This window comes from Rhinoderma darwinii, chromosome 1 (genome assembly GCF_050947455.1).
Source record: "Rhinoderma darwinii isolate aRhiDar2 chromosome 1, aRhiDar2.hap1, whole genome shotgun sequence".
Taxonomy (NCBI): domain Eukaryota; kingdom Metazoa; phylum Chordata; class Amphibia; order Anura; family Rhinodermatidae; genus Rhinoderma; species Rhinoderma darwinii.
Genome location: NC_134687.1, coordinates 592,862,706 through 592,889,237, shown reverse-complemented (window position 1 = coordinate 592,889,237; position 26,532 = coordinate 592,862,706). Strand labels below are relative to the sequence as shown.

The 26,532-nt window shown below is 43.4% G+C and overlaps 1 protein-coding gene and 1 non-coding gene across 16 annotated transcripts in view; one reads left to right on the top strand and one right to left on the bottom strand.

Annotated features, from left to right (window-relative positions):
* UBAP2 (ubiquitin associated protein 2) overlaps window positions 1-26,532 on the bottom strand; it is a 71,859-nt gene that overhangs the window by 30,930 nt on the left and 14,397 nt on the right. For 14 of the 15 annotated variants that reach the window (XM_075840237.1, XM_075840340.1, XM_075840229.1 and 11 more), the window contains exons 2-4: window positions 11,586-11,719; window positions 5,438-5,515; window positions 1,521-1,631 (exon numbers count right to left, since the gene is read on the bottom strand). In XM_075840237.1, the coding sequence (XP_075696352.1) occupies window positions 1,521-1,631; window positions 5,438-5,515; window positions 11,586-11,678 (282 nt within the window). In that variant the 5' untranslated portion in view covers window positions 11,679-11,719. The remainder of the gene's footprint in view (window positions 1-1,520; window positions 1,632-5,437; window positions 5,516-11,585; window positions 11,720-26,532) is intronic. The other variant, XM_075840277.1, reaches the window with a different exon arrangement.
* Window positions 8,463-8,591, top strand: LOC142722798 (small nucleolar RNA SNORA5). The gene has a single exon (XR_012875090.1). It is a non-coding gene; the product is annotated as a small nucleolar RNA SNORA5 (small nucleolar RNA).

Below are 26,532 nucleotides of genomic sequence, written 5' to 3'. Positions count from 1 at the left end.
TACTACCACGCGGCTAGATTGGCTCAGTTTACGGATATTTATGTAGAACCATATCGCCCACAATGTACACAAATTGAAATGTTCTAGTTTTACGTTGGAATATTGTGGTTGGAATCTTCAGATCGACCTACTGTCCTCTCCCCTGTGCTTTTTCAGATGCTACGGTTGTGGGATTCTCTTAAAAAGAGATTTCTTATGAAATCTCCTCATAGTCCTCTTATGACGATTACATGTAATCCTGCTTTTCCTCCGGGACTACGCAGTTCAGAATTTCGTTGGTGGATTAATAAGGGCTTCTACAGGATTAAAGGATTTCTTTATTGGGGGTGACATTAGAACTTTGGATTTCTTTCAAAAATCACATGTGTTGCCTCCATCGGAACATCTGAGATATATGCAGATACGCCATTTCTTGTAAGCCTGGAAAGCCAAGTCAGATATCATCAGTACTTTAACTACTTTTGAACGCTTTTGTTGTCTCCCTAACTCAAGACCTAAGATCTCTTCTATTTATTCGGATTTGGTTACCCCTGCAGGTAAACTCCCTTATATGACCCGTCGGGAGGGGAATTTGGGTTCTGAGATTGACTTGGATCAGTGGAGAGAAATGGTGTGTCTGACCTCGAAGTTATCAATTAATACATCCTTGGTTGAAGCAGGTTATAAGGTTTTGATGAGATGGTATATGGTTCTGACCCGTATAGCTCAATTTTATCCTTCTGCTGATTCCCATTGCTTTAGGCAGTGCGGTTCTGAAGGCACACTTTGCATATTTTATGGGAATGCCTATTGGTTGTCTGATTCTGGAAACAAGTATACCAGCTCATGCGAAATGTTATACAAGCGGAACCTCCCAGCAATGTGGCTACAGCTCTGTTATGTGGTCCCATTCCATCAGTTGGAAAATACACACGTAAATTCATTCAATATGTTTTTTTGGCAGCTAAAATCACCATTGCTAGGGCATGGCGCTCATCTACGTTATCTATGGACATACTTCTTTCTAAAATCTCATGGATAATGGTCAATGATCGTCCTTCACACATATTGTCTGATACTCTATAGACAAATTTGACAGAATATGGGCTCCATGGAGGAACCGTGTACTTACATGATTGCATAGAGATGATTATGACCCCCTTCTACCCTTTACCTTTCCTCCCTCCTGCCCCTTTGTTATTGTGTGTTTTTCTCTTCTTTCTGATGACACTTAGTGTATCTCTATAAGAACTGTGATGTCGTTGACAGTTACCTATTTCTGATACGATTGCATTTACATGCTTTATATGTTGCAGGATTTTTGACATCATAGATTTCATGTAATGTGGGTTAGGATATAGGACCATGTTGGTCTATTTCATTCTATACGCTGTATTATTGTATTTCATCTATGTGACTCTGCGAGTCTGTATTTTTGTTACATTTTCAAAAAAAAAAATTGTTCAATAAACATCTATTGGAATTAAAGAAGGTAAGCATCAATCCAGAGCCCAGCAAGTCTATATAAATATCAGTCTCACCGTGTCAGAGTTTCCTTCCAGAAGTATATTAATGGCCCTGTTCACATCTCCGTTGCAGTCATGAAGCGCGACTATACACTCATCCTGGTTCTTTCCAGTCACTTCCATTAGCTGCATAAAGGGTAAAAAAAGTTAGCAACATCACTTTTTTTTTTTTTTTTAAATAAAAAAATAAGGGCAATCCGTGTAATTTATGTAAATTTAGAATTCGTTTTTAGTAAAAATTATTTTAACTTTTTGAGATACGGCTGCATTGTATACTGTATACAGAGAAGCTTTATCGTTCATTCGCTAAATCCTGCTCCCGTCAGGTCAGCGGGACTGTTCAGTGACACAGGATCCACTTGTTATCCATCACATCCAAGTTCAACACTTATATGTGATAGATTACAGGTGGATTCTGTGTCAGACACGAAGAACCTGCTGACACTGAACCTATCAGATCTGCGGGACTGACTTAGCGAAAGATACAGCTGCTCTGTATATAGGATACAACGCAGCTGTATCTCAAAAAATATATATATTTTTTTTTTACTAAAAACGAATGATAAATTTGCACCAATCACACAGATTGACCTTTTTATTTAAAAAAAAATATATTTTTCAAAAGGTTTACATAGCCTTTAACGGTTTTAGCAAATTAATGATATGTTTTGTATAACGAAGTTGAACAACTTTCTAATAGACTTTCCGATTTATATTTCAGGCATTAAGTTAGAAATGCAACATATGACCGCTGAGCCCTCCGATTGACTGCAGCGGTCACATGCGGTCTGCATGTAAACTATCAAATAAAATTTAGCCGGAGCATCAGCGCTGTATCTCCGGGGGGGGGGGGGGGGGGGGAATAGGGTGGAGTACTGCTTGTTTTTATAATTCATGTCATTTGAAGCCATTAGCAAGAAAAAAAAAAAAAAAAAAAATCATTTTAGGAACCTGGTTAACCCATCATCCACATTATGCTGCCCTCACGGAGAACAGCATAATCTGGTAACAGACACGCGGATTACAGCTGTGTCACTTATTTGCTCAAGTAAAGCTGTTCCTGAAAACTTACATGCAGAGCCCACCCATTGTCCACTAGCTCCGCCCACTTCTCTGATTGAAAGACAAATATCTCCCTAATACTGTGAAAACCGAGAGATCTGTCAATCGGTGGAAGGTAGGCAGAGATAGCAGAGAGTGGGCAGCTCATGAATATGCCAAACTCATTTCTTCATATCTGGCAGCGCTGCCCAGGCTCTGTATGCAAGTTCTTAAAAATTGCATCACTTAAGCAACAGACCGCTGAAATCAGCGTGTCACTAAATTAAGCGGCCCTCATTGAGGACAGCATAATGTGGACGACAAGTTTCCTTTAACCCTTTCCCGCCGCAGCCATTTTTCGGATTTTCACTTTTGTTTTTTCCTCCCCACCGTCCAAATACCATAACTTTTTTATTTTTCCATCAATATTGCCATATGAGGTCTTGTTTTCTTGCGGGACGAGTTGTAGATTTTCACAGCACCATTTTTTGTACCATATAATGTAGTGGGAAACGAGAAAAAAAAACAGCGATTCCTCAATATTTTGGGTGGTTTTGTTTTTACGGTGTTCACCGTGCGGTAAAAACTGAAAGTTAACTTCATTCTGCGGGTCAATACGATTACAACAATACCAAATTTATATAGTTTTCTTTCGTTTTGTCGTCATATTCTGAGAGCCATAACTTGATTTTTCCGTTGATTTAGCGGTATGAGGGCTTATTTTTTGCGGGGCGAGCTGTAGTTTATATTTGGGGTACATGGAACTTTTTGATCACTTTTTATTTCATTTCTTGTGGGAGATGGAGTGACCAAAAGACAGCAATTCAAATATTTTAAATTTTTTTTATAGCGCTCACCGTCCGGACTAAATCAGGATATATTGTAATAGTTCAGACTTCTACGGACGTGTCGATAACAGTTAGGTTAGCTTTTTAATTTTTTTACATTGTGTTAGAGGGAAAATGTTTTTTTTTAAATTTATTAAAATAACCCAAAACTTTTGACTGTTTTTTTTTTTTACTTGTCCCCCTAGGGGACTTTAACCAGCGATCGTTGGATTGCTTGCACGATATAGTGCAATACTAATGTATTGCAGTATATTTCCGCCTAAAAAACCGCACATAAATTGACCTGCGGTGTGGTTACTTCAACCACAGCATGTCAATTCATTCTGCGGATACGCAACTCTTCTGTTGTGGGTTTGCCCATTGAATTCAATGGGGTGCTTAAACCCGCAACAAAGCAGTGGGGGTGTTGCGATATTTGCAGCAAAGCGCAGCAAAAATCGCAACTATAAAAAAAAAAAAAAAAAAAAAAAGTTATCAGAGTTCCCCGATTCTTCTTCAGTCTTGCCTCCCTGGATGACGTTGTAGGCCATGTGACCGCTGCAGCCAATCACAGGCTGCAGTATCACATGGGCCTGCAACTTCATCCAGGGAGAGCAGAGCAAATGTCAGAGGAGGAAGGGAGTAAGTATGTGCGATCATTTACACAGTGGAATGTACACCCGAAATAACGCACCACAGTGTGGTGCGGGATTTTGGACGGCATCCCCTGCGGTGTTCAGGGCGGATACGCTACGGTGTTCCTACCCTAAACCCAGATTTTTAGGTTTTTCAGTTCTGGAGATTTTGTGAAGATACATGCATGTAGACATGGACCCAAGTGATCTTCATGAACTCTGCACATCTTATGTTAAAGGAGGGGTTATAGGTCTAATTTTCGCCTTGGGTCAGATTTTGTCACAAACGTTAATTTTGCATTGACGCAAAATTGCATTAAGGAGTCTGTTAAACTCCATCCAGTTCTTATACACGCAAAGTGCTCTGTGTCGACTCTTAGAAAACGTAAGGGTGTTTAGTATCAATTGTTTATTTTATAATTAAGGTTTTATTTGTTCACGTCAAAAGAGTGAAAATAACCTGGCTTGGTGCAAAATGTCCAGAAACCCTTGGCAGTAAAAGGGTTAAAGAATCTAAGTCGTAAAACAAAAATAAGATCCACCTTCCTGCAGTATGGAGTGTCACTACGTAAATATTTCAACACTGCTCAGTCCGTACATAGTTTCCTCCCCTTTCTTCCATCGGGACACCCATACATTGCACAGAAAGTTTCTCCGCTGTGGCCATTACCTTTCGTGTTAGTAAAACCATGTACGAACTGAACAATGCGGCAACCAATTTTAACGCGAGCCGCTGAAAAAATAATAATCAACGATGCCTAGCAGACCTCAGACACTATTGGTGGGGCAACGAGAGACACCAGGTGTCTGACAGAGCTTTCTCCCCCCTGCTCTATTGGCATAACATACATGAGCAGCTGGAAGTGGGGTAAATGAGGCTGATTGTCAACTAGCAAAAAGCTTCTGGTTGTCAAGGCATTCTGGGAGTTGTAGGGTTCACAACAGCTAGGGAGCCAAATGTTGCAGATCTCAGTCCTGGAAGATGCAGGTTAGGCTATCAAAAGGAATCCAGCAAGTCACCATGCTTCTTGTTCATTTAGACACGCTGTTACCCCTCAGATCTGTTCAAAGGTGGAGAAGCAGGGTATATAACACGTGCTACATCTCTCCGACCGGCACTTCTGGTATCTTTATCAGGGCAGTCCACATATGCCCAAATTTAAGGTGATGAATCAGTATAGATTTATAGGTGTGTTTGAGGCTGATGTTACTTTCAGAGGACATGGTGTCAGACACCACCAATTTTTAGCCGCAGGGAGAAGAGACAATTTCTACTGCGCCATAAATAGAGCCCCTGCAGCTGTCCACTGTCCAGCCATGCAGCATGGCTGACACATGCAAATCACCACCTGGCGTCCACTCAGCAGGCACAAAACGCAGGACAAACTCTTCCTAAAATGGGCTACAGCTGAAGAAACCCTCAACTTACTTGTTTCACTTTATCCTCAAAATCTGCATCGTTTTTGTCGTAGATCATCTGTGCGAGGCGGATCTGCTCAGCTGTTGCCTAGAAAACAAGACGGTCAAAATTACCCTAAGGCAAAGAAAGATTAGCAGCCTCCCTACGAGCATGGCTGACGCCACAGCAGGATCTAAATATCTCAGCTGCCAGCAGGAATGGGTGAGGGTGAGAAGTCAACTGGAAGAGTGGTTACTACATGTTATAGACCTTCAGTACAGAGAAGAATCTAAAGATAGAAAACTGTATAACGTGAGGCGCACACACAGCCACGCTGCTGCCACCGTCACCCAGGAAAGCCATTTGTGAATGTAATTTTTTTTTATACGAGCACAAATCGGAGGTAAAGGGTTTCTCAGAAGGCTGGAGGTTTTTATCAAAACGATATCATTATCTATATTAGTAAAGTTCCTCTAACCCTTTACTGATCAGCCTATTTTGGGACTTAAAGGGAACCTGTCACCAGATTTCACCTATTGAACTTCACTTATCCCTCACTGGCCGCTGCTATCAAAAGTTCATTGCCATTATCCCCTCTCCTAAACTCCTCCCCCGACTGTAAATAACGGTCTGCAAACATTTTGCGCTTTTTATCGTAATAATCCGGTCTCCCTTTGTGCGCACACACCAGAAGAGGACATCAATTCACAAGCGCAGGATTTTGTGTGCTGGGGGAAGGCGACGAGCTGTCAATCAAAAGTAAGGAGGCCGGGGAAACGCGGAAAGACTTGAGGAATGTAGATATGACTTTTTTCAAACGAAGATTTGACTCTTTTCAAGAGAAGATCTGACTCTTTTCTTCTCATTAGCATACGGTGTGGGAACACTAAAACACTGAATACTAAAGCTACAGAGCCGACTAAGAAGACAATTATAGGTTATATAGAAATGATTTTTCACCCACTACTCCCTGGTATTGCTGGTTTAATAGGTGAAATGCTGGTGACAGGTTCCCTTTAAACCCTTAATGACACGGCCAATCTTCGTCTTTTCATTTGTTCTTTCGGGGGCGGGGACCTTTCAAAAGCCATAACTTTTTTAATTTTTTCGCCAACATAACCGTATGAGGGTTGTATTTTTTGTGGGACAAGTTATGGTTTTTCATGGCATCATTTAGTGTACTGCATAAACTACTGGGAAGCTGAAAAAAAAAATTTGTGGGGTGAAATGGGCAAAAAACAGCGATTACGCCATTTTTTTGAGGGGGGGTGGGGTTTGTTTTTACGGCATCCATCAGGCTGTAAAAACTATTTTGTGTCGCCATATCCTTATTTTTTCATCAATTGAGAAATGTGAAGGCTCATTTTTTTGCAGGGCGCGCTGTCGTTTTTACCGATACCATTTTGGGGTACATGCAACTTTTTATTCAATTTTTTTTTTTTAGAGCCAAATTGACCCTAAAACAGCAATTTGCTGGAATATATATATATTTTTTTTTTATTTATTTAAGGCGTCCACCGAGCAGATTAAGCAACGCTATACTGAGCTAGTTTGGACTTTTACATTAAAGAGGCTCTGTCACCAGATTGTGTTTTCTCTTATTTCCACCAGGCGTGTGTTGTGTTTTTAACTGGGTGTGTTTACTTGTTTTACTAGCTGGGCGTTGTGAATAGAAGTGTATGATGCTGACCAATCAGTGACCAATCAGCATCATACACTCCTCTCCATTCATTTACACAGCAGCATCACGTTCTTACTAGAACGATGTGCAGCCACATACACAAGTGTCCTGATAATGAATACACATGACCTCCAGCCTGGACGTCATGTGTATTCAGAATCCTGACACTTCTGAATCTTTTCTGTGAGATTTCCAGCAAGGGAAACGAAATCTCGTTTACCTCGTAATCTCACGAGATTACGCGTGGCTTGCTGGAAATCTCACAGAAAAGCTTCAGAAGTGTCAGGATTCTGAGTACACATGACGTCCAGGCTGGAGATCATGTGTATTCATTATCAGGACACTTGTGTATGTGGCTGCACATCGTTCTAGTAAGAACACTATGTGCTGTGTAAATGAATGGAGAAGAGTGCATGATGCCGATTGGTCAGCATCATACACTTCTATTCACAACGCCCAGCTAGTAAAACAAGTAAACACACCCAGTTAAAAACACAATACACACCCAGTTGGAAATAAGAGAAAACACACTCCCAGTTGTCTATTAGAAAGGCTCATTTGCATAAATATAAAATTGCTCATAAAATGATAGTTTTAAAAAAAAATAAAAATTTTTTACTGTTCTCTACATTGCAGCGCCGATCACATGCAATAGGAGATAGGGATTTGAGAATCTGGTGACAGCCTCTTTAATTTTGGGCTCTTGGTCCTCCTTAGGCCTCATGCACACTTCCATCACCGTTTTTACGGCCGTTATGGTATCTGTGTGGTTTCAGTGTGTACTCAGTGTCCGTTCCGTGTTTCTGTTTCAAACAGACGTTGTTCTTCCGTTAAAAAAAAACTGAAGGTATTGTACTTCATTTGAACTTGTCACATGTCCCAGTTTGTGAACTTTTGCACGCCCTGCAATTGCTAGGACAACGAATCCATCAAACACGGACGGCACACGGAAGGACTTCTGTATGCGGTCCGTTTTTTTTTCACTGACCCATTGACTTCTACGGGCCTCACGGTCACGGAATCACTGACAAAAGTAGGACATGCTCTACTTTTGATGGAACGGAACCGTGAAAATAACAGAAGTGTGCATGGGCCCATTGAAATGAATGGGTCAGGGTGCCATCAGTGAAAAAAACAGATAGCATCCTGAAGGAAAAAACTGAGGTGGGCATGAGGCCTAAAGCCCTGTTCACACAGTTTCTTGGCGTTGTTTTTGACACGGGAACAGCGACAAAAAGGTGGATGAAATCGCCTCCCATTGATTTCAATGGGAGGCAGAGGAGTTTTTGTTTTTTTCCCGCGAGCGGGAAAATATTTTGCGGCTATTTTTGCCTGTGGCGTTCAATGGCTGCGGCCGAAAAACGCGGCAAAGAGTGCAGGCAGGTCAAAATCTGCCTCGAAATTCCAGCAGTAATTTTGAGGCAGATTTTCCTGCCTGCAAAAAAAACTCAGTGTGAACATGGCCTAAGGGCCAGTTCACATGTTTTTTTGACACGGAAAACGTGCCAAAAAACAGCCGATAATGCCTTCCATTGAAATTTCAATGGGTGGCGGAGGCATGGGCGTTTTTTTCCCATGAGCGGAAAAAAAGTCTTGCGAGTAAAAGAAGCGACATGCCCTATCTTCGGGCGTTTACGCCTCTGACGTCCCATTGACATCAATAAGAGGCAGAGAAAGCGTATTTCGCAGTGTTTTTTTGCCCGTAGCACTCAATGGGCGCGAGCGAAAAACGCGGCAAACGGCGTGCAGGCAGATTAAAATCTGCCTCAAAGTCCCAAACGGAATTTTGAGGCAGAATTTTCCTCCTGCAGGAAACTCCGTGTGAACAGGGCCTAAAGGGTCTTTGTAATAAAGTTAGGCCTCATGCACACGACCGTATTTTTTCCCACCCGTAAATACGGGTCCGGTGTCACACGTATTCGACCCGTTTTGCACCAGTATTTACGGGCACGTTTTTGGCTGCAAAATTACACTGCACTAATCGGCAGCCCTTCTCTCTATCAGTGCAGGATAGAGAGAAGGGACAGCCCTTTCTGTAATAAAAGTTAAAGAAATTCATACTTACCCGGCCGTTGTCTTGGTGATGTGTCCCTCTCTTCACATCCAGCCCGACATCCCTGGGTTTCAGCCCATGTGACCGCTGCAGCCTGCGATTGGTCTGTGATTGGCTGCAGCGGTCACATGGGCTGAAACGTCACCAAGGCAACGGCCGGGAGACCGGACTGGAGGAAGTTCTCGGTAAGTATGAACGTCTTTTTTTTTTTACAGGTTGCTCTATATTCTGATCGGAATTCACTGTCCAGGGTGCTGAAACAGTTACTGCCGATCAGTTAACTTTCAGCACTCTGGACAGTGACTATTTACTGACGTCGCCTAGCAACGCTCCCGTAATGACGGGTGCACACACGTAGCCACCCGTCATTACAGGAGTTCCATAGACTTCTATGGGCTGCCTGTGCCGTTATTACGGCCTGAAATAGGACATGTTCTATCTTTTTCAACGGCACGGGCACCTTCCCGTAAGAAAACGGGAAGGTACCCGTGGCCAATAGAAGTCTATGAGCCCGTTATTACGGGTCGTAATTACGACCCGTAATAACGGGTGTTTTTACTGTCGTGTGCATGAGGCCTTAGTGTTATATATTTCTCTCTAAACATCTGATAATCCAAATATTGAGCTAATCAATGATGCCAGATTAACCCCTTCCCGTCGTAAATTTTCAGATTTAGGCCCCAAGCCCACTTTCGTTTTTTCCTTCAGGGTGCTAGCTGTTTTTCTGACGGCTAGCACACTGACCCATTCATTTAAATGGGACCATGCACACTTCAGTTTGTTGTTTTTTTTGACGGTCCCGTTGCTCTGTTCCGATCAAAAGTAGAGCATGTCCTACTTTGGTCCGGGATTCCGTGACCGTGAGGCCCATGCAAGTCAATGGGGCCGTCAAAAAAACTGAAGGCACACAGAAGGCATCCGTGTGTGACGGAGCCGTTGCCTAGCAATGGCCGGGCGGGTAGAAAAACATAACAGCAATATTATACTAATCGGCAGCCACTTGTCTCTATCAATCACTGATAGAGAAAAGAGGCTGCTGATTAAAAATAAAATAAAAATCAGTTCATACTTACCCGGTCGTTGTCTTGGTGACGAGTCCCTCTTCTTCCTCCAGTCCGACCTTCCTGAATGACGAGGCAGCCTGTGATTGGCTGCAGGGGCCGCTGCAGCCTGTGATTGGCTGCAGAGGCGGTCACGTGGGATGAAGCGTCATCCCTGGAGGCCGGCCTTCTGACATCAGCCGGACGTGCGTGACCGCCACTACAGCCTGTAATTGGCTGCAGCGGCGACATGGATGAAACGTCATCGCTGGAGGCCGGACAGGAGGAGAGTAAGTATGAATTTTTTTTTTTATTACATTAAAATAGTATCTTCCTAGCGCCGAGCATGTACTGTCCAGGGTGCTGAAAGAGTAACCGCCGATCAGTGCAGCCCATTAACTCTTTCAGCACCCTGGACAGTACCATGCTCGGCGCACGGAGTGCACACGGCCGCTAAAACGGACACATGGATCCGTCAAAAACGGCCGTGAAAACAGTGTCGGAAGTGTGCACGAGGCCTTAAAATTTTTGTTTTTTCCTCCCCACCTTCCAAAAGCCATAACTTTTTTATTTCTCCGTCGATCTAGTCCTATGAGGGCTTGTGGTTTGCGGGACGAGTTTTTGTTTTTCGTAGCGCCATTTATTGTGCCATATAATGTACTAGGAAACGGGGAAAAAATATTTGTGGGGTAGAAAATGAAAAACACAACGATTCCTCCATTGTTTTTTGCGCTTCGTTTTTACGGAATTCACTGTGCAATTAAAACAACATGTTAACTTTATCCCGTGGGTCAATACGATTACTGCGATACCAAATATATATTTTTTCTATATTTTACAAGTAAAAAATTAAGTGCAAAAAATGTAATTTATTTTGTGTCGCCAAATTCTGAGAGCCATAACTTTTTTCATTTTTCCGTCGATTAAGTGACATGAGGGTTTATTTTTTGCAGCATAAGCGGTTAGTTTTTAGCACAAAGATGGCGGACCTGGGGGCCTTCATTAGGCCCCCAGGTAGCAATAGCAACCATCGTCACCCCGCGATTGCATTGCCGGGGGTGCGATGAGCTGCTAGAGGGGGTCGGCCCACTCTAACAATTTAAATGTCGCGGTCGCTATTGACCGCGGCATTTAACTGGTTAAACGAGCAGGATCGTGCTCGAGCGCGATCCCGATCGTTACTGTAAAGAGTCAGCTTTAACATACAGCCAACACCCGCATCCTATGGAGCGGGTCCACTCCGTGAGTCTGTTCCATACTTCCACTACCCAGCTATTGCGTATGGATAGGTCAAATGTCGGGTAGGGGCTAAAGGAATTATACTGTATACACTGCTAATAAAAACAAAGCAAATCACGCATGGCAACCAAAAGTTATTGCCGCACAGGTCTAGAGGACACTTACCTGTACCTGTTTCTGTGGTTGTGTCTGTGGAGTTGAAATCTGTGATTTTTCCCGAGTACCCCGGGTACGTTCATTTCCCACCGAAGTCATCATATACAGTATATACAAAACAATGTATGTACAAAATAGAAAATCTGGAAGACAAAAAAGAACAAAACGAGATATTAGCCAATGACCTACAACTCCAAAAAGGTGCCTATACACGGAGAAAAGTTTTAGTGTATGAGTGCGTGTCCTTTTCCACATACTGCAGTTTTGGAATGTGTTTTGTTTGTGTCCAGTGGTGAGAAGATGGGCAATTACATATCGCCCTCCTGCACTTATTCAGACCATTTGTGACCGAGATGTTCACCAGCATTCCAATAACACAGATTTCAGTCTCTTCAGTGTTGATTTTGTAAAGATGTGTACGTAAACATAGGTATAAAGTTCCATGTATTAATATTCTGCAAATCTTGAACTTTTATTTTAAGGAGGATTTGTGTACCTAAGGCCGCACGCACAGGGCTGTGACTGTAATCACGGCCCGAGAATGCAGGCACGGCCGGCCGCAGCCCGCAATTTCGGCCCGTTCTCCCATACAAAGTATGGGAGCATGGCTTGTAAAACGCAAAATGGAGAATGTTCTGTCTTTTGCGGTACAGTTCTATGGCACGGATACCTATCCGTAGCGATACGGAAAGGTGTCCACGGCCAATAGAACTGAATAGGTCCGCAATTACGGAGATTTTGTACGGTCGTGTGCATGGGGCCGAGGGCTCTGCTTGGGTGACACTTAGCCGCAAACCTACATTTCTATAAATGTTTTACATAATGTTATGCTTATATGCAAAATTGTATGAAGGCCAGGTGTCTACTTTCGGAATATATATATGGGTATGGAGGTAAAATATGAATTTTATAATACAGGTTTTTTTTGTGCATGTCAAAAGTAGGAAAATTGCCCCGACAGTGAAAGAGTTAATATCCTGACTAACGGCAGTCAATGCTGAAAAAGAGGAAAATAAATAAATAAAATTTACCCGAGTAAATATTGTGCACTTATTTGCTTCAATCAACAGGCAGAATTGGTAAAACGACTGCAAGACTAAGTGAAGAAGCTGCGGATAACCAATCAGTACCCAGCTCTCATTGGATATGAATGGTGACAATCTCTGCGGAATATGTTGGTGGTAAATACATTTATTATTAGGGAAATAAAAGCTATAACATGACTGGTAGCTATGGGCAAATCCTCTGATCTCCCCAGCACTAGTAAGTAGAACGTTCTTCAGTTCCTCAGGAGCCGCAGCATCAGTCCAACAACTCAATATGACCCGTTTGCAGTGAAGATAATGACACCTGCAATGAACCCTTGTTTTTACAATACAGATAAAAACACACAAACCCTCAGCAGTGTTACAAAGCCTACGGTTCCAACCGCACCTCCCCCCAACAAAACCAGGTGAGCGGCCACAATGTAACGCGGCGATCAGATTTCAGACAACTGTTCCAGGCCTGGCAGCTACTATGGGAGTCAATATCCAAACAAAAGGGAGAGAAACAGAAATCAATACCTTGACAACAAATGGAAAGGGAGCTGAAGGATGGATGTAAAGAGGACTACAGACCGAGGTACCGCTGCTTGATTATTAGGATATCTGATAGAACAGCGCTCATCAACGATTAGCACGGGAACCACGGGTGTCTCTGGAGCCCCTGCAGATGGTCCCTCAACCGTTGGCACCTGCACATATTATGCACTAGCGATATCAAGGATGTCATAGTATTCCTTGACCTCGGTAATCGTGTCAAATCCAAATACCCTTTTAACACTCCTAATACATTGACCTGAATCTTTTTTTTTTTTTTTGTGATTTTTGTTTATCTCCACATGCTGTACAAACCTGGCGTTCACACGTATTTACTACAGGATTCACGTCAGAAATCCAAGGCTTTTCTCTGATTTTTGCTCTGGATGTGCACGAGGATTAGCTCCATCCAACGGGGCTAATTCACGTGTGAATATCTGCTGGCTTTTCCTAAGAATGTGAACAGTGTTGCCGAAACCCCATACACATGCATGGGATGCAGATTGCCGCGTGGGACCCAGATTCTGGCACAAACGCGCAACGAAATCTCACACGAATGAACAAGGCCTAGGAACTGTTCCCAGAGTTTTCTTGTAGGCAGAACAGAAAGAATTCCTTCAGAAATATTGAGGCTGATTTTTAACTGTCTGCTCTTATCCGCTGCGGCCAATAGGACTGTGGGGAGAAAAACCGGTGCAAAAACGCTCAGAAACTAGCACCGCAGGTTTATTTCTGCCTCCCACTGAAATGGCAGAAACCGCTCGGGAAAGAAAAGAACAAAAAAAAAAAAACACAACACCGCTTTAAATCAATGGGGGGGGGGGGGGTGATTTTGGCCTTTATTGGCACGGATTCCAGTGCGGTGACCGTGTAAAAATCAGCACAAAAAAACAAAAACGGTGTTAACTGACCAATCCCCAGCTGTGTGACGTGTAAGGGTTAGTCGTATCAAGTCTACAAATCCTCAGTGAGGAGGAGGATTAATTACATTTTTTTTTTTTTTTTACACACTAAATATATTTTTTTGCCTTCCAAGAATTGTTTATTAAATAAAACAATTACAGCAAAAAATAAAAAATAAATTATTATAAGGCTCTGTTCACATCTGCGATGAAGGGTCTATTAGATGCCTCCATTGCAGATTCCGTCGCTTTTGCTGGACAAAATAGCACAGCGTTTTCTTTTCATCGAGCTCCAGATTTTCTGTTCTGCTCCTCTGAGTGAGCAGAACAATGGAAAGCCCTGATACAGATCTGAATACAGCCCAGGTTCTGTTTTTGTCTTCAAAGCTGCACCAATGAAAAATGAAGGCGATATTCACATGCAGCAAGCAGGCTCTGTAGACCACCTCCGAGCCACTGTGAAGCAGCACATATGTATCTGGTGGAACTGTGGTGGCCGTCAAGACTCAGATTTCAGGGCAGAGATCTCTCCCTCCCCCATACACTCCAGGAAGTATATTAGGTTTTGAAGCCATGGGGAAAATATTGAGCACCAGATGGCCCCCACCATGGCAGGAGTTCTATGAATTTGGGTGATGCAACTTTACAGGCAAATTAGTAGCTTTCTGTCTCCCAAAAATAATGTACGAAGCAATCCATCTGGATGCTATGATATAATGGTTTAGATTTACTGTGTTTTCTCGTGTTTCACCTGTAAATTATTGTTCAGGAAACTGGTTATAAAACCCATTCAGTTTTTGACAATTAGGCACACTACCAGCTCGTGTGAATATACCATTAGGTCCTTTAGGGGTTGTACAGAACTAGAAAAACATTACTGCTTTCTTCCAAAACAGCGCCACACCTGTCCATGAGACGTGTCTGGTATTGCAAGCTCCGCTTCATTGATGTGAATGGAGCAGAGATGCAATACCACACACAATCCATGGACAGGTGGTGTGGCGCTGTTTTGGAAGAGAGCAGCAATTTATATATTTTTTCTATTCCTGGACAACACCTGATCAATCCAATGAGAACAATTGGTTTGGGTAAGGGTCTAATCACACGGTCGTATTATCCCTCTGTCTTACATCTGTAGTGCACTCCATGGGATACGAAACATCAGATCGGCACTAAACAGACACTAGTAATTTATCATCAATGCTTGTGGCAGAAAAGTCTAAGGCCCTCTTCACACGACAGGGATTCCCGGCAATGTGACGGCTGTTTCTTGAACGGCCATCACACGGCCGCAGTAGGAACAATAGACCCCCAAATGGGGCTATTCACACGGCTGTTTTTTTTTTTTTTTTTTTTAAATAGCGCGTGCCCTATTTTCGGCCGTTCTCCCGGCCGCACGGCTCCCATAGAAGTTTATGGAGCCTTGTAAAGCACGGCTGTCACTCGGATGTGATCCGAGTGAGGGCCGAACTTTCTGCCGCTCGTTCGCGAAATGCAAGTGAGGAGGAGGGTATTTTTTTGCTCCAGAATATCCTAACTTCGCTGTCTATATATGGACAGTGACCTCTCCTGGCACGCCCCCTACTCCTGAAACGGAATCCCCGGCGCTGTGGCCAGTGTTTCCGCTCCAGGGGGAAGTCCCCGACTTCACTCTATATATGGACACAGTGACGTCAGGGACTTCTGAAGCGGAATCCCGCGCGCTGTGGCCGGTGTTTCAGCTCCAGGAGAAGTCCCCTACAGTGGTGCCATCTACAGAAAGTGGGGGGTGCTCAGTAAAAGGGGGCCGTGTGGCGTCACCTACAGGGGGGCCGTGTGGCGTCACTTACGCTGCTTCTTTAACTGCCATTCCCTACTATGGGAGTTACGGAAAACAGCGTAGCTCAGCGATCTACGCGGTTTTCTTCTTCATGGTCGATAATTACATGCGTCAGTTGGAACACAGAGCAGTAGAACAGGGTTTAGGGGGCCCGGTCCTAGAGATAGGTGCGGGTCCCAGAGGTGGGACCTGCATCTGACCTTTAGGACATATCCTGTGGATGTCAAAATGTACCCGATGGGAAAACCCATGGCATATCCATAATAGGTGTGAACCCCACCTATCAGGAGAACAAGGTTCCTATAACCCCAAGCCAATCAGGCAGTCACCTCAGTGTGTAGGAACCCTGTAGTCCACAGTCATATGCATTGCAGCAAAAATCCATGGAAGATAACCGTATAATGTTCTGCAAAGCCACATCCACATGCAGCGGAAAAACCTGCAGTGATTTATGGGTTTGCTGCCACTTCTTTCCATATTTCCTACAGAGTTCTCACATCATTTTAGAACTTTTCTAAGCGATTCCCATTTGTAAAGCTGTAAAACACACATTACACATTCTCTCTGGTTACACAGGACTGCAGGCCGCTTAGTTCCTCTGTCCTCAGCACAGGCAGGAAATGAAATTCCTGGATCAGTCTCACGCAGACGACATACCAAAATAACCTGCCCAGTGGCTTCCTACTCCCGGCACGGACAAGCCGATGCATACATGAGTTGCTGCAGGTCTGAACTACAGACAATAAAGTCTCTGCCTCATGGAAAAGGAAACAGTTGTTATCCATTACAAACCTGCCCACATGTTGTTGGCCAGACTGGACAATGTCTATGGCCATAAATAATAAAAAAAAAAACAGAAGATAACTGGTGCATAAAAAAAAAAAAAAGTCAGCATAGTCCTCATTTTCAATTCTTCCCAGGACAGGGACTATCACTTCCAGACAGCATCCCATAAAAATGCAATAGCTTTAAAGAAGACCCGTCACTAGGTCATATAAGTTGAACTGGTGATCGGACCTGAAAAGCGCTACCTCCTCGATTTCAAGCGCCGTTTTGTATTTTTTCCTGGACCCCTTGCCACCACAGCAATTTTTCGTATTCTCCTCCCAGTCTTTCAAGAGCCATAACTATTATTAGCCGTATGGGGATGTTTTTTACGAGACGAGTTGCAGTTTCTAAAACTTACAATTTCGTGTACCAGATCACGTACTGAAAAAAACCCCCAAAAAAACAGTGCAACGTTCACTGTGCAGAAGACTATGTTAACTTTATTCTGATGGTAAACACAATTAAGACGATACAGAGCTCCGTTATTTTTAATATATACTACGTACAATATTTAAAAAGAACACACTTTTTTAATTTTTTTTTTAAAATGGGCCATCATTTTTTGCAGCCATGGTATCATTTTGGGACAAACAAACTAAAGATAGAAGGTAGAGCAGTTTGGCACAACGGTGATGCCCTCGTTGCTCCAAAAAGCTCATTTGCATATAAGGAAGTTAATCACTTTAACGGAGCCACTCATGTGAAAAATGACAACAGGGTTATATTCAGGTGAGGCCACGCTAGATTACTGTGCTTAGGCTTTGATTTCTGGTGACATACATAAAGAGGATCGGTCACTACTTTATTAATGCCCTAACTAATCTAATAGGCGCTTTGCTGCTGAGAACTAGTGTGATTTGTTTTTTTTTAAAAAACATTTGCAAAGTTAGGAGCGTTTTTCTAAATATGTTAATGTGGCTCTAATAGCCAAATAGGAGGGGACTTTCTTTAATTCTGGGCAGTGTAATGATTTTTCTGTATGATACTGTCCAATCACCATACAGCTTCTCCCCCTTCCCTGCCCAGCAACACCGTGTGATCATATAGTATACAGCTTCCATTCCCGACTGTGGATTTTTAACTGGTAATACCGCCTTTTATTTTACAGATAGAACTGGGATCCTGGTGTCATATGAAAGTTTAGAATCTCATGCCAACAGATCGACTGGTGGTCCACAGCCCGAGATATAGCTGTTTGAAGTGATCCCCCTTCCCTCCAGCCTCAGTCTCTCACACTGTGTGAAGCAGCTTCATGCTGATAGGTCAGCGTCAGAGGCTGCGAGGAGGCTCCACCTCTGGAGAATCGCTGCTGTTACCTCCCAGTTGTCTAATAGAGGCTCATTTACATATTTAGAAAAAAAGCTTTTAAACCTAAAACAATGAACATTTTGGGACACAATTTTCACTGGCATTACCAGTGTGACAGCGCCAGATTAGCTAGGATATAGGGCTTTCCTAAACTAATGAGAGCCTCTTTAAGTGCCTTCCAATAGATTTTCGAATCGCTATGGAGAAAAGAAAAAAGTAGCTATTTCTATTTAAATATTCGCTTCGGTTTCCTTCCCCCACAGCTAGGGCTGGTGAAATGAAATTCCTATTATAGGTAGAAAACAATTCTGCATTGAAACAAAATATCCACACTGGAAAATTTCATAATAATTGTGAGTAACGTGATTGCCGTCTATCACGAATCCCATGGGCCTTGAAACCTGTGGCTCTCCAGCTAGGTAACATTCAGCTCCTAGAGCGCTTCACAGTTTTGCTGCAGCCACCGGTTTCAGACCACTGATTTATCCCTGGCTTGTGGGCCACTACCCCCTGCAACATTAAAGTCAGGCTGGGTGGTTCACACGTCACGGTCAAAATTCGCCTTTTTGGTACGGTCACAGGGGGGAAAAAAAAAAATCCTTTTTTTTTTCCATCAAAAGGCATTTTGACAGCAACTTGTGAACCCAACCTCACACTCCAATGGAAGTGAACAAACATGAGTCATTTCTATTCATGTGTGACTTCAGGCGAGTCTCAAATCACGTAAAAGTGGAATCATGATTCAGGTCACATGAGTGGCCTGTGGACAGTTTAGGGCCCACTGCACACGCTGCAGATTTTGTTGCAGAAATTTCTGCACCTGAAAATCAGTTCCATTCATCTGAATGTGGTTGTTTCTACAGCAATCACGAAACTTGCAACGCGTGCAGGGGGTCTAAGCTCACATGCACAGGTTACGTACTACATGAGGATTTGCCATGCGGATTACCCACAACCAATTGCTGCTACTATATGATGATGCAGTAGTAAATTAGATTTCAAGTAATCTTATCTGTACGGATCAGCATTTTTCCGCATGTAAATTCCCCTGCGGTACAGAATTTAAAATCCACAGCATGTCACGTTATCTCGCGAGCCAGTCTCAGAATTGAATCTGACAAGTTTAAAAAAACCTGACGCACCAAAATCCGAATTAAAATGTGAAACACGCACCTAAAAAAGCACTAGAAAACAAATTATTAAGTGTGGATTTTACCTGTGGAATTACATGCGTTTATCTGCAATTTTTATGTGGATTTTATGCTTAAAATTTTGCAACGTGTGCACGTAGCCTTAGGCCTTATTGACACGAGCGTGTCCGTTTTGCGTGCGTAACAAACACCGTGTTTTTCCTGCGTTGCAGTTCCATGTGGCATCAGTGTACGGTGCGTGTCTGCGTATGTCATCCATATGTGTCACGGTTTTTATGTCAGCAAAATAAACTGAAGGAGGTGTTTTTCTATTTCTCATCATTTCTTTAGCAACTGTTGCGTGAAAAACACAGACAGCACACGGATGTGCGTCAGTTTGCTGTCCTTGATTTTCACGTTCCCATTGACGTCAATGGGTGCGTGAGGCGCAAAGAACGCACAAGTATAGGACATGCAGTGAGTCACGCAGCAGACACACGCTGCGTGAAAAACACTGAATGTCCCCATTGAATTGCATAGGTCTGTGTGATGTCCGTTGTTTTAACGCGCGTAACACGGACATGAAATACGCTTGTGTGAATAAGGCCTAAGGGTGTTATTCAGACTTTGCAGTTGAAAATGCATGCTGGTTTTTGAAGGAGTTATAAACCGCACCTCCACTGCAATGTCTGAATACACCTCAAGTTGTGATAGAAGGCTGGGTTCGCACGTGTACATATTACGCTGTTGAACCAGAAGAACCAAACTCCACAATGGATTTCGGGGTGGATTTATCCTCAAATTTCAGCCATTCCACAATGTGTGAACTTGGCCTAACACAGGCTGATCAAATTAAAAAAAAAAAAAAAAAACACCCCCAAAAAAAAACCTGGACTACTGCGTAAATCAGTGTACTCAGTAACTACAGTTGTCACATAAAGTATACATCGAGGTGTCTAGGTGCAATAGAAACCTAAGGGTATGTTCGCACGGCTTAGCAAAATACGTCAGAAAATACGGAGCTGTTTTCAGGCTAAAACAGCTCCTGAATGGCATGAATTTTTTGTAGCAACTCGTGTTTTTCGCTGCGTATTTTACGGACATTATTGGAGCGGTTTTTCAATTGAGTCAATGAAAAACTGCTCCAAAAATGTCTCAAGAAGGGACACGCACTTTTTTGTGGTAGTCTTTTTACGTGCCGTATTTTGACAGCGACGCGTAAAATGACACCTTGTGAGAACAGAACACCGAAAAACCCATTGCAAGCAATGGGCAGATGTTTGTAGGTGTATTAGGGGAGTTTTTTCCAGGCGTAATTCTAGACCTAAACCGCTCGAATTACGTCTCAAAACAGTGCGTATGAACATACCCCAATACCGCATGCAATTAACGAATTCATTGCATTTTTAAAGTCTGACTGGACCCTAAACTAGGAGCCAGTTTGTCCTGCACCAAGAATTACATGACAGGATGTAAACATCATGCCTTGTCCGTAGTCTCATTCAGGCCTTCCTTTTCTTAGGCCTCAGGGATAAAAATATACCTCATAGCACATGGGACTAGACCTCCTCAAATAGGCAGGGAATAGCACATCCCCCCTCATAGCCGAAATCGGAGCGTGGATTTCATGTGACTGTTCACATATGTTTAAACGGAAAAAGGCCTTCTCCTCGTTGCTGCTGCTCAGCTCTTATTTCTCCTCTAAAAGCAGCAGCTGTTTCCCCGCACAGGCTCACAGGCGGACCTCAATCCCAGACAGCAACCCCCACCACCCAAACCCACCCATCCACTCAGTGTGAGCAGCAAATTAAAAGCACAATACATGACACATGTGAGGGTTAATTCATTACCAGTAACTGGGGTGGGGGACAGATTCCAGGGATGTGGGGCCCTCATTGCTCTTGCTCCCTGGAATTTCCTTTGTTCGGGCTAGCTACAATAGACATAAGGCCTCCTGCAAAGTAAGCTCAACTCTTGTAATGCAGGACAAACAGATGTGTATACTGGGTGCACATATATTGGGGGTATTCTATAGGAGGTATTGACTATGTTGCATGTACATAAGGGATACTGACTGTACATTGTGTATGCAGAGGAGGAAATGAAAACGTATCAGCACAACATCTGAACGAAAAACAAATAAATCTTTAAGCGGGTTCTCACAAAAAAAAAATAAACGTAAATAAAAAGACTACATGCGATAGATCAGAGGTTCCCAGCCTTTTGTAGCTTGTGGGACACATTCAATTTGGAGTCATGGTCAGGACCCACAGTAAAAATGGATAAACAAGAAATCCTATATTTTGCAGATAAATATATTTAGCGTACAATTTGACATACTAGTATTATGCCATCCAAATTGGCATGGTTTGGGGGTTTATTATAGGTCTGTAATGTTGTTGGCGGCGAAGCCTAATCAGTCAGGGCATATGGCGATAACTCTGGGCTCCTATTACAGGGTGTGGTTGCCAGCCACTGGTTGGGGACCACAAGCATAGATTATGATCGGTTATTCTCCGATGGGTGATTATCTCTAATCATTCATTATCACACATCCAGGTCACTGCCAAAATCCTATCACCCTCATAGGAATATATCTGTGTAAGTAGACATAGCCCAGCATAGATAATCATCACAATGTCTTTTTACTAGGACTCTATAACCCAACCTCATGAGAATCTGCCACGTCTTATGGAATAGAGCACGTCCTATGGCTGAAGAAGCAGATCACAAGCCAAAATTATGAGAAACGTACATGTACACGAGTTGACACGGGTAGACATATAAAGCCATGTTACCCATCAGCAAGACATCTGCCCATGGAAAGACAGACAGAACTAGTAGACAAGCAAGATACCCAACTATAGGCCTAAGACCCTGCCTCGTCTACACATGATACATATTCCATCCGTCCACAATCATTACACTGCTCCAACCACAGTGAAGATCTAGGACCTAATCTGTGCTGAATCAAATATACTCAATAAATGGACAGTCACAGGAAAGCGTAGAATTTATAGTACATTAAAGTACTGTTTACTGTACATTTATAGCACAGTAAACATCTGGAAGACAGCACGAAAATAAAATCACTAAAGGCCAATAAACACGTACAGATTACCGATGCAAGTGATTTAAAGTGATAGTAACAATAATCGGTGGTTGTTCAAGTTCTGACTTGTCTCCAAAGTACTTGTTTCTAATACGAGAGGGTGTGTTCACATCATGTTTTGTGATTTTATTTGGCGTATGTGGCGCGGAATGCTGCCCCTGCGTACGCCGGGCCAAGCTATAGGGAAGCATCGATCCAATGTATATCAAAGCAGTGTCCTTTGAGAAAACATTCAGGGAGTACCGGCCAGCATATCTTTTTTCTAACGTGTAATCTATTACGCTTTTCAGTACAGAAGCCGCTCGCAAAGAAAACTATAGTTACCAGACAATGGTACCCTTGTATAAATGAGGAAAAAAAACAAGTATAATATACCACATGGAGGTATATAAAGCATGTACCCCCTTTAAGTGAGGGGCAACTGTGCAGACGGGATCTGGAGGAATTTTGCTTATCAAACAGTAATGAGAAGCGACCAGTAACCCTGTGGTCTATATGTATTAGGCCAGATTCAGACGAACGTGTGCGTTTTGCGCGTGCAAAATACGCTGCGTTTTGCGCGCGCAAAAGGCACTTGACAGCTCCGTGTGTCATGTTCATGTTTCGCGCAGCGGCCATCATTATGACACTCCGTTTGGATGTTTGTAAACAGAAAAGCACATGGTGCTTTTCGGTTTACATTCATTCTTTCACTGCTGTTGCGCGAATAACGCTTGTCCCACGGAAGTGCTTCCGTGTGCTGCGCGTGATTTTCACGCACCCATTGACTTCAATGGGTGCGTGATGCGCGAAAAACGCAGAAATGTAGAACATGTCGCGAGTTTTACGCAGCGGACTCACGCTGCGCAAAACTCACGGACAGTCTGCACTGCCCCATAGACTTGCATAGGTCCGTGCGACCCGCGTGAAAAGCATGCGGGCTGCACGGACGCAAATCACGTTCGTGTGAATCCGCCCTTAGGGTAAGATGTTTTGGCAGTGCGATATGAAGAAAAAAAAAAAAAAAAGGAAGATCACAGGAAAAGCGCACATTGTTTTACTGCAAATTTCCATTTTCACAGGTAAAACATTTGTTTTTTTTGCCACAATCGCTTTGAAAACGTATCAAATCGGGTTAAAAACGCATGTCGTTTTTCTATGTAGTTCTAACCGAACCTCAAGGTCTGAATGGACCCTAAGGAGGGGATTTTTTTTTGGGGGGGGGGGGGAATGACAGACTTAGGATAGGCTCTCAATTTGTTCATGGGTGGGAACACCCAACCCCCCCCCCCAATCAAGAGAATGAAAGTGTCACCCCCCCCCTCTCACAGGGCACCGCCACCTACAATGTTTACCCAGGCTCAGTTGGTTGTCCCTGCGTGAGCCTGTGCCCGATTACAGAAGCTCAGCCACAATCAAATGAATGGTACAGAGCAGCAGTTTCTAAGGAAACGGTTTCTGTGGAAAAGTTGTGGTTATAGGAGGTTTACAATGCCATGGTTTACCCCATTAACCCCTCAATGACTGCCAATACACCTTTTTTTACTTTGTCATTAATGGGTGTGTTTTTACGGAGTAGTAGACTAACATCTGCACCGGAGTTCATGCTGTCATGGGTCGGGTGACTGGCTGTCAAAGAGAGCCAGGCACCACAAGAGAAGGCAGAAACTCTATTTTACAGTTTCTGCCTTTCCAATTGCTCTACTGTATGCAATGGAGGCAGCTGCACATTGGTCCGAGCAATCACCAGGTGACAAGTCACATGACTATTCTGCTGGATCTAACTAGACCCTGTACACAGCCCTGACAGTTTGGGTCAGTTTTCTCCTGTAACGGGGGCTGCTATGGCAGCTCAAGTTATAGGGGAAGTAATAAAGTTGACAAAAAAGGAAAAGAAAAAAAAAAAAAAACTGTAGTGACGGGGGTAAGGAAACAGACAAGTGAGCCCTAATCTACCCGCCACTCAGTCCCTGCCTACTTGCAACGACCCACCCTAGGCGACGGGGTACAACTGGGCGACAGTCCCTACGCTAAATAAGTGCACGACAGACAAACAAACAAGGGTACACAGAAGCAAGGGAAAAGGGGCAGTTGCCCACGGCAACACCGAGAGCAACAAGAGTGGTGAACGAGCCGAGTCAAACCAGGAGTGTACGAGGTACCAAACGCAGAGCAGGAGAGTAGTGAACAAGCCGAGTCAAACCAGGAGTGTACGAGGTACCAAACGCAGAGCAGGAGAGTAGTGAACAAGCCGAGTCAAACCAGGAGTGTACGAGGTACCAAACGCAGAGCAGGAGAGTAGTCAGTAAGCCAGGGTCAATATGAAGCAGGGTCAAATAGATCAAGAAGCTGCAGCAGGGCCAGGAAACCAAATGAGAAGAATCACAAGCAAGGAGGAACAGGAAAGGCAGGTATAAATAGACAGAGGGCGGGAGCTAGCTCCGTCTGGCCAGGCTGTGATAGGCTCTCCCACTCCTAAGCCTGCCATCCTGAGTGGTGGAAGATGGAGTCAGTCTCACAGACACAGAAGCAGGTGCAGACTGATTACCTATGGGCGTGGATACAGAAGCTGTGCCTGGCAGATCCTTAACAAAAACTATACAATTGAAACTGTTCAAGTCATTAAGACCCAAAACAGTGTGGGTAGTAAGGGGTAAATGCAAATCTGCTGCAAAAATCCCACAAATCTAGGTGCTATAGGACGTTTTTTTTTTTGTATTATTTTTTTTTTTAAAGCATATACGTTATATGCCCTGAAAATGCCACATTTTTCAGCCTCCCTGTACGAATGGTATTTATCCGAAACCGTTGAATCAATGCGCGGTGCTGATTTACAGCAGAAAGAAAAACAGGGTGGAATTCTGGTCTTACACCCATAGCCACAGTATTAAAACCGCTTAGACCTCCACCAATCCCATATTTGCAATACGCCAATCTGAATTAGGGCCTGTTCACATCACCGTTCCGGGGTTCCGTCGGAGGTTTCCGTCGGGTGAACACCACAACGGAAAGTCAAACTGAAACCACAGCTTCCGTTTCAGTCTGACGGAAACATTGCTAATAGTTTCCGTTCGTCACCATTCCGGCAGGTTTCTGTTTTAATGACGGAATCAATAGCGGAGTCGACTGCGCTATTGATTCCGTCGGGAAAACAGAAAACTGCCAGAATGGTGACGAACGGAAACCATTAGCAATGTTTCCGTCAGACTGAAACGGAAGCAGTGGTTTCAGTTTGACTTTCCGTAGCGGGGTTCACCCGATGGAAACCTCAGACGGAACCCTGTAACGGAAAGCCAACGCTGATGTGAACAGGCTCTTAGGCCTAACATGAGGCAGTGAAGTATAAGAAGGATGACCCTTCAAACTAAATAAAAACAGATACTTTCTGAAATACCGGCAATGAGACGAGTCAACCATCCAAACTTCATATATAATATACAGCAGGGCTACAAAGTATTAGGACCATGACAATCACAATGGATTTGATAGGAAGCAGCAGGGAATTCTGGGTAAATATATATATATATATATTAAAAAAAAAATCTGAGTTGCGATTACTGTGTTATTTATTGCAGGTTTTGAATCCCGAAAACAAATGGACATGTAATTGGATGTAAATTCCACATCCCAGGTCAATTTATTAATGTTCTCGCTGCGTTTTTTTCTGTAGGGTGGGCATGAGATTATCAAAATCTCATTCACTTGCTGCTACAGTAAAAGCTGCAGAATTTCCACACAGAATTCCATAGCGTTTAGTGGGAACCCGGCTCTATACTGCGGATTTTCCATGCAGATTTTAGTCCCTGGCACGTGGATGTTTTAAACACATCTCCGCCACATGCTGCTAAACATTTTCCAGATGGAAATCGGAGCATGCTGCAGATTTTCAAAACCGCAGCTTTATCATTCTGTTCTGGATGCGCACTGCAAATTTCACTCTTTTTAAATGTAGAAGAGGTAAAATCACCACACAGCAGAAACACTGCTGAAAACTCCCAGCATTTCCTCTAGTGTGAATCCAGCCTAAAACTGGGTTAACATGCTTTTTTTTTCTCTCCAATGGAAATTCGTCAACCAAGACCTAAAAAACGAACACTAAAAACGCAACAAAAACTCAGTGAACCCAGCCTTATTTCCTGACAAATTAAAGAGTAACTGCACTTTCAAAAAACATTTCAGAAGTTTTGATTGGTGGGGGTCTGGGTGCTGTCCCCACCTTCACTGAAACAAAGGTGCAGACAGAAGTGCACAGCTGAGCCCTCAGCACCTTCGGCTGTGATCGGCACTCCTTCTCAGGG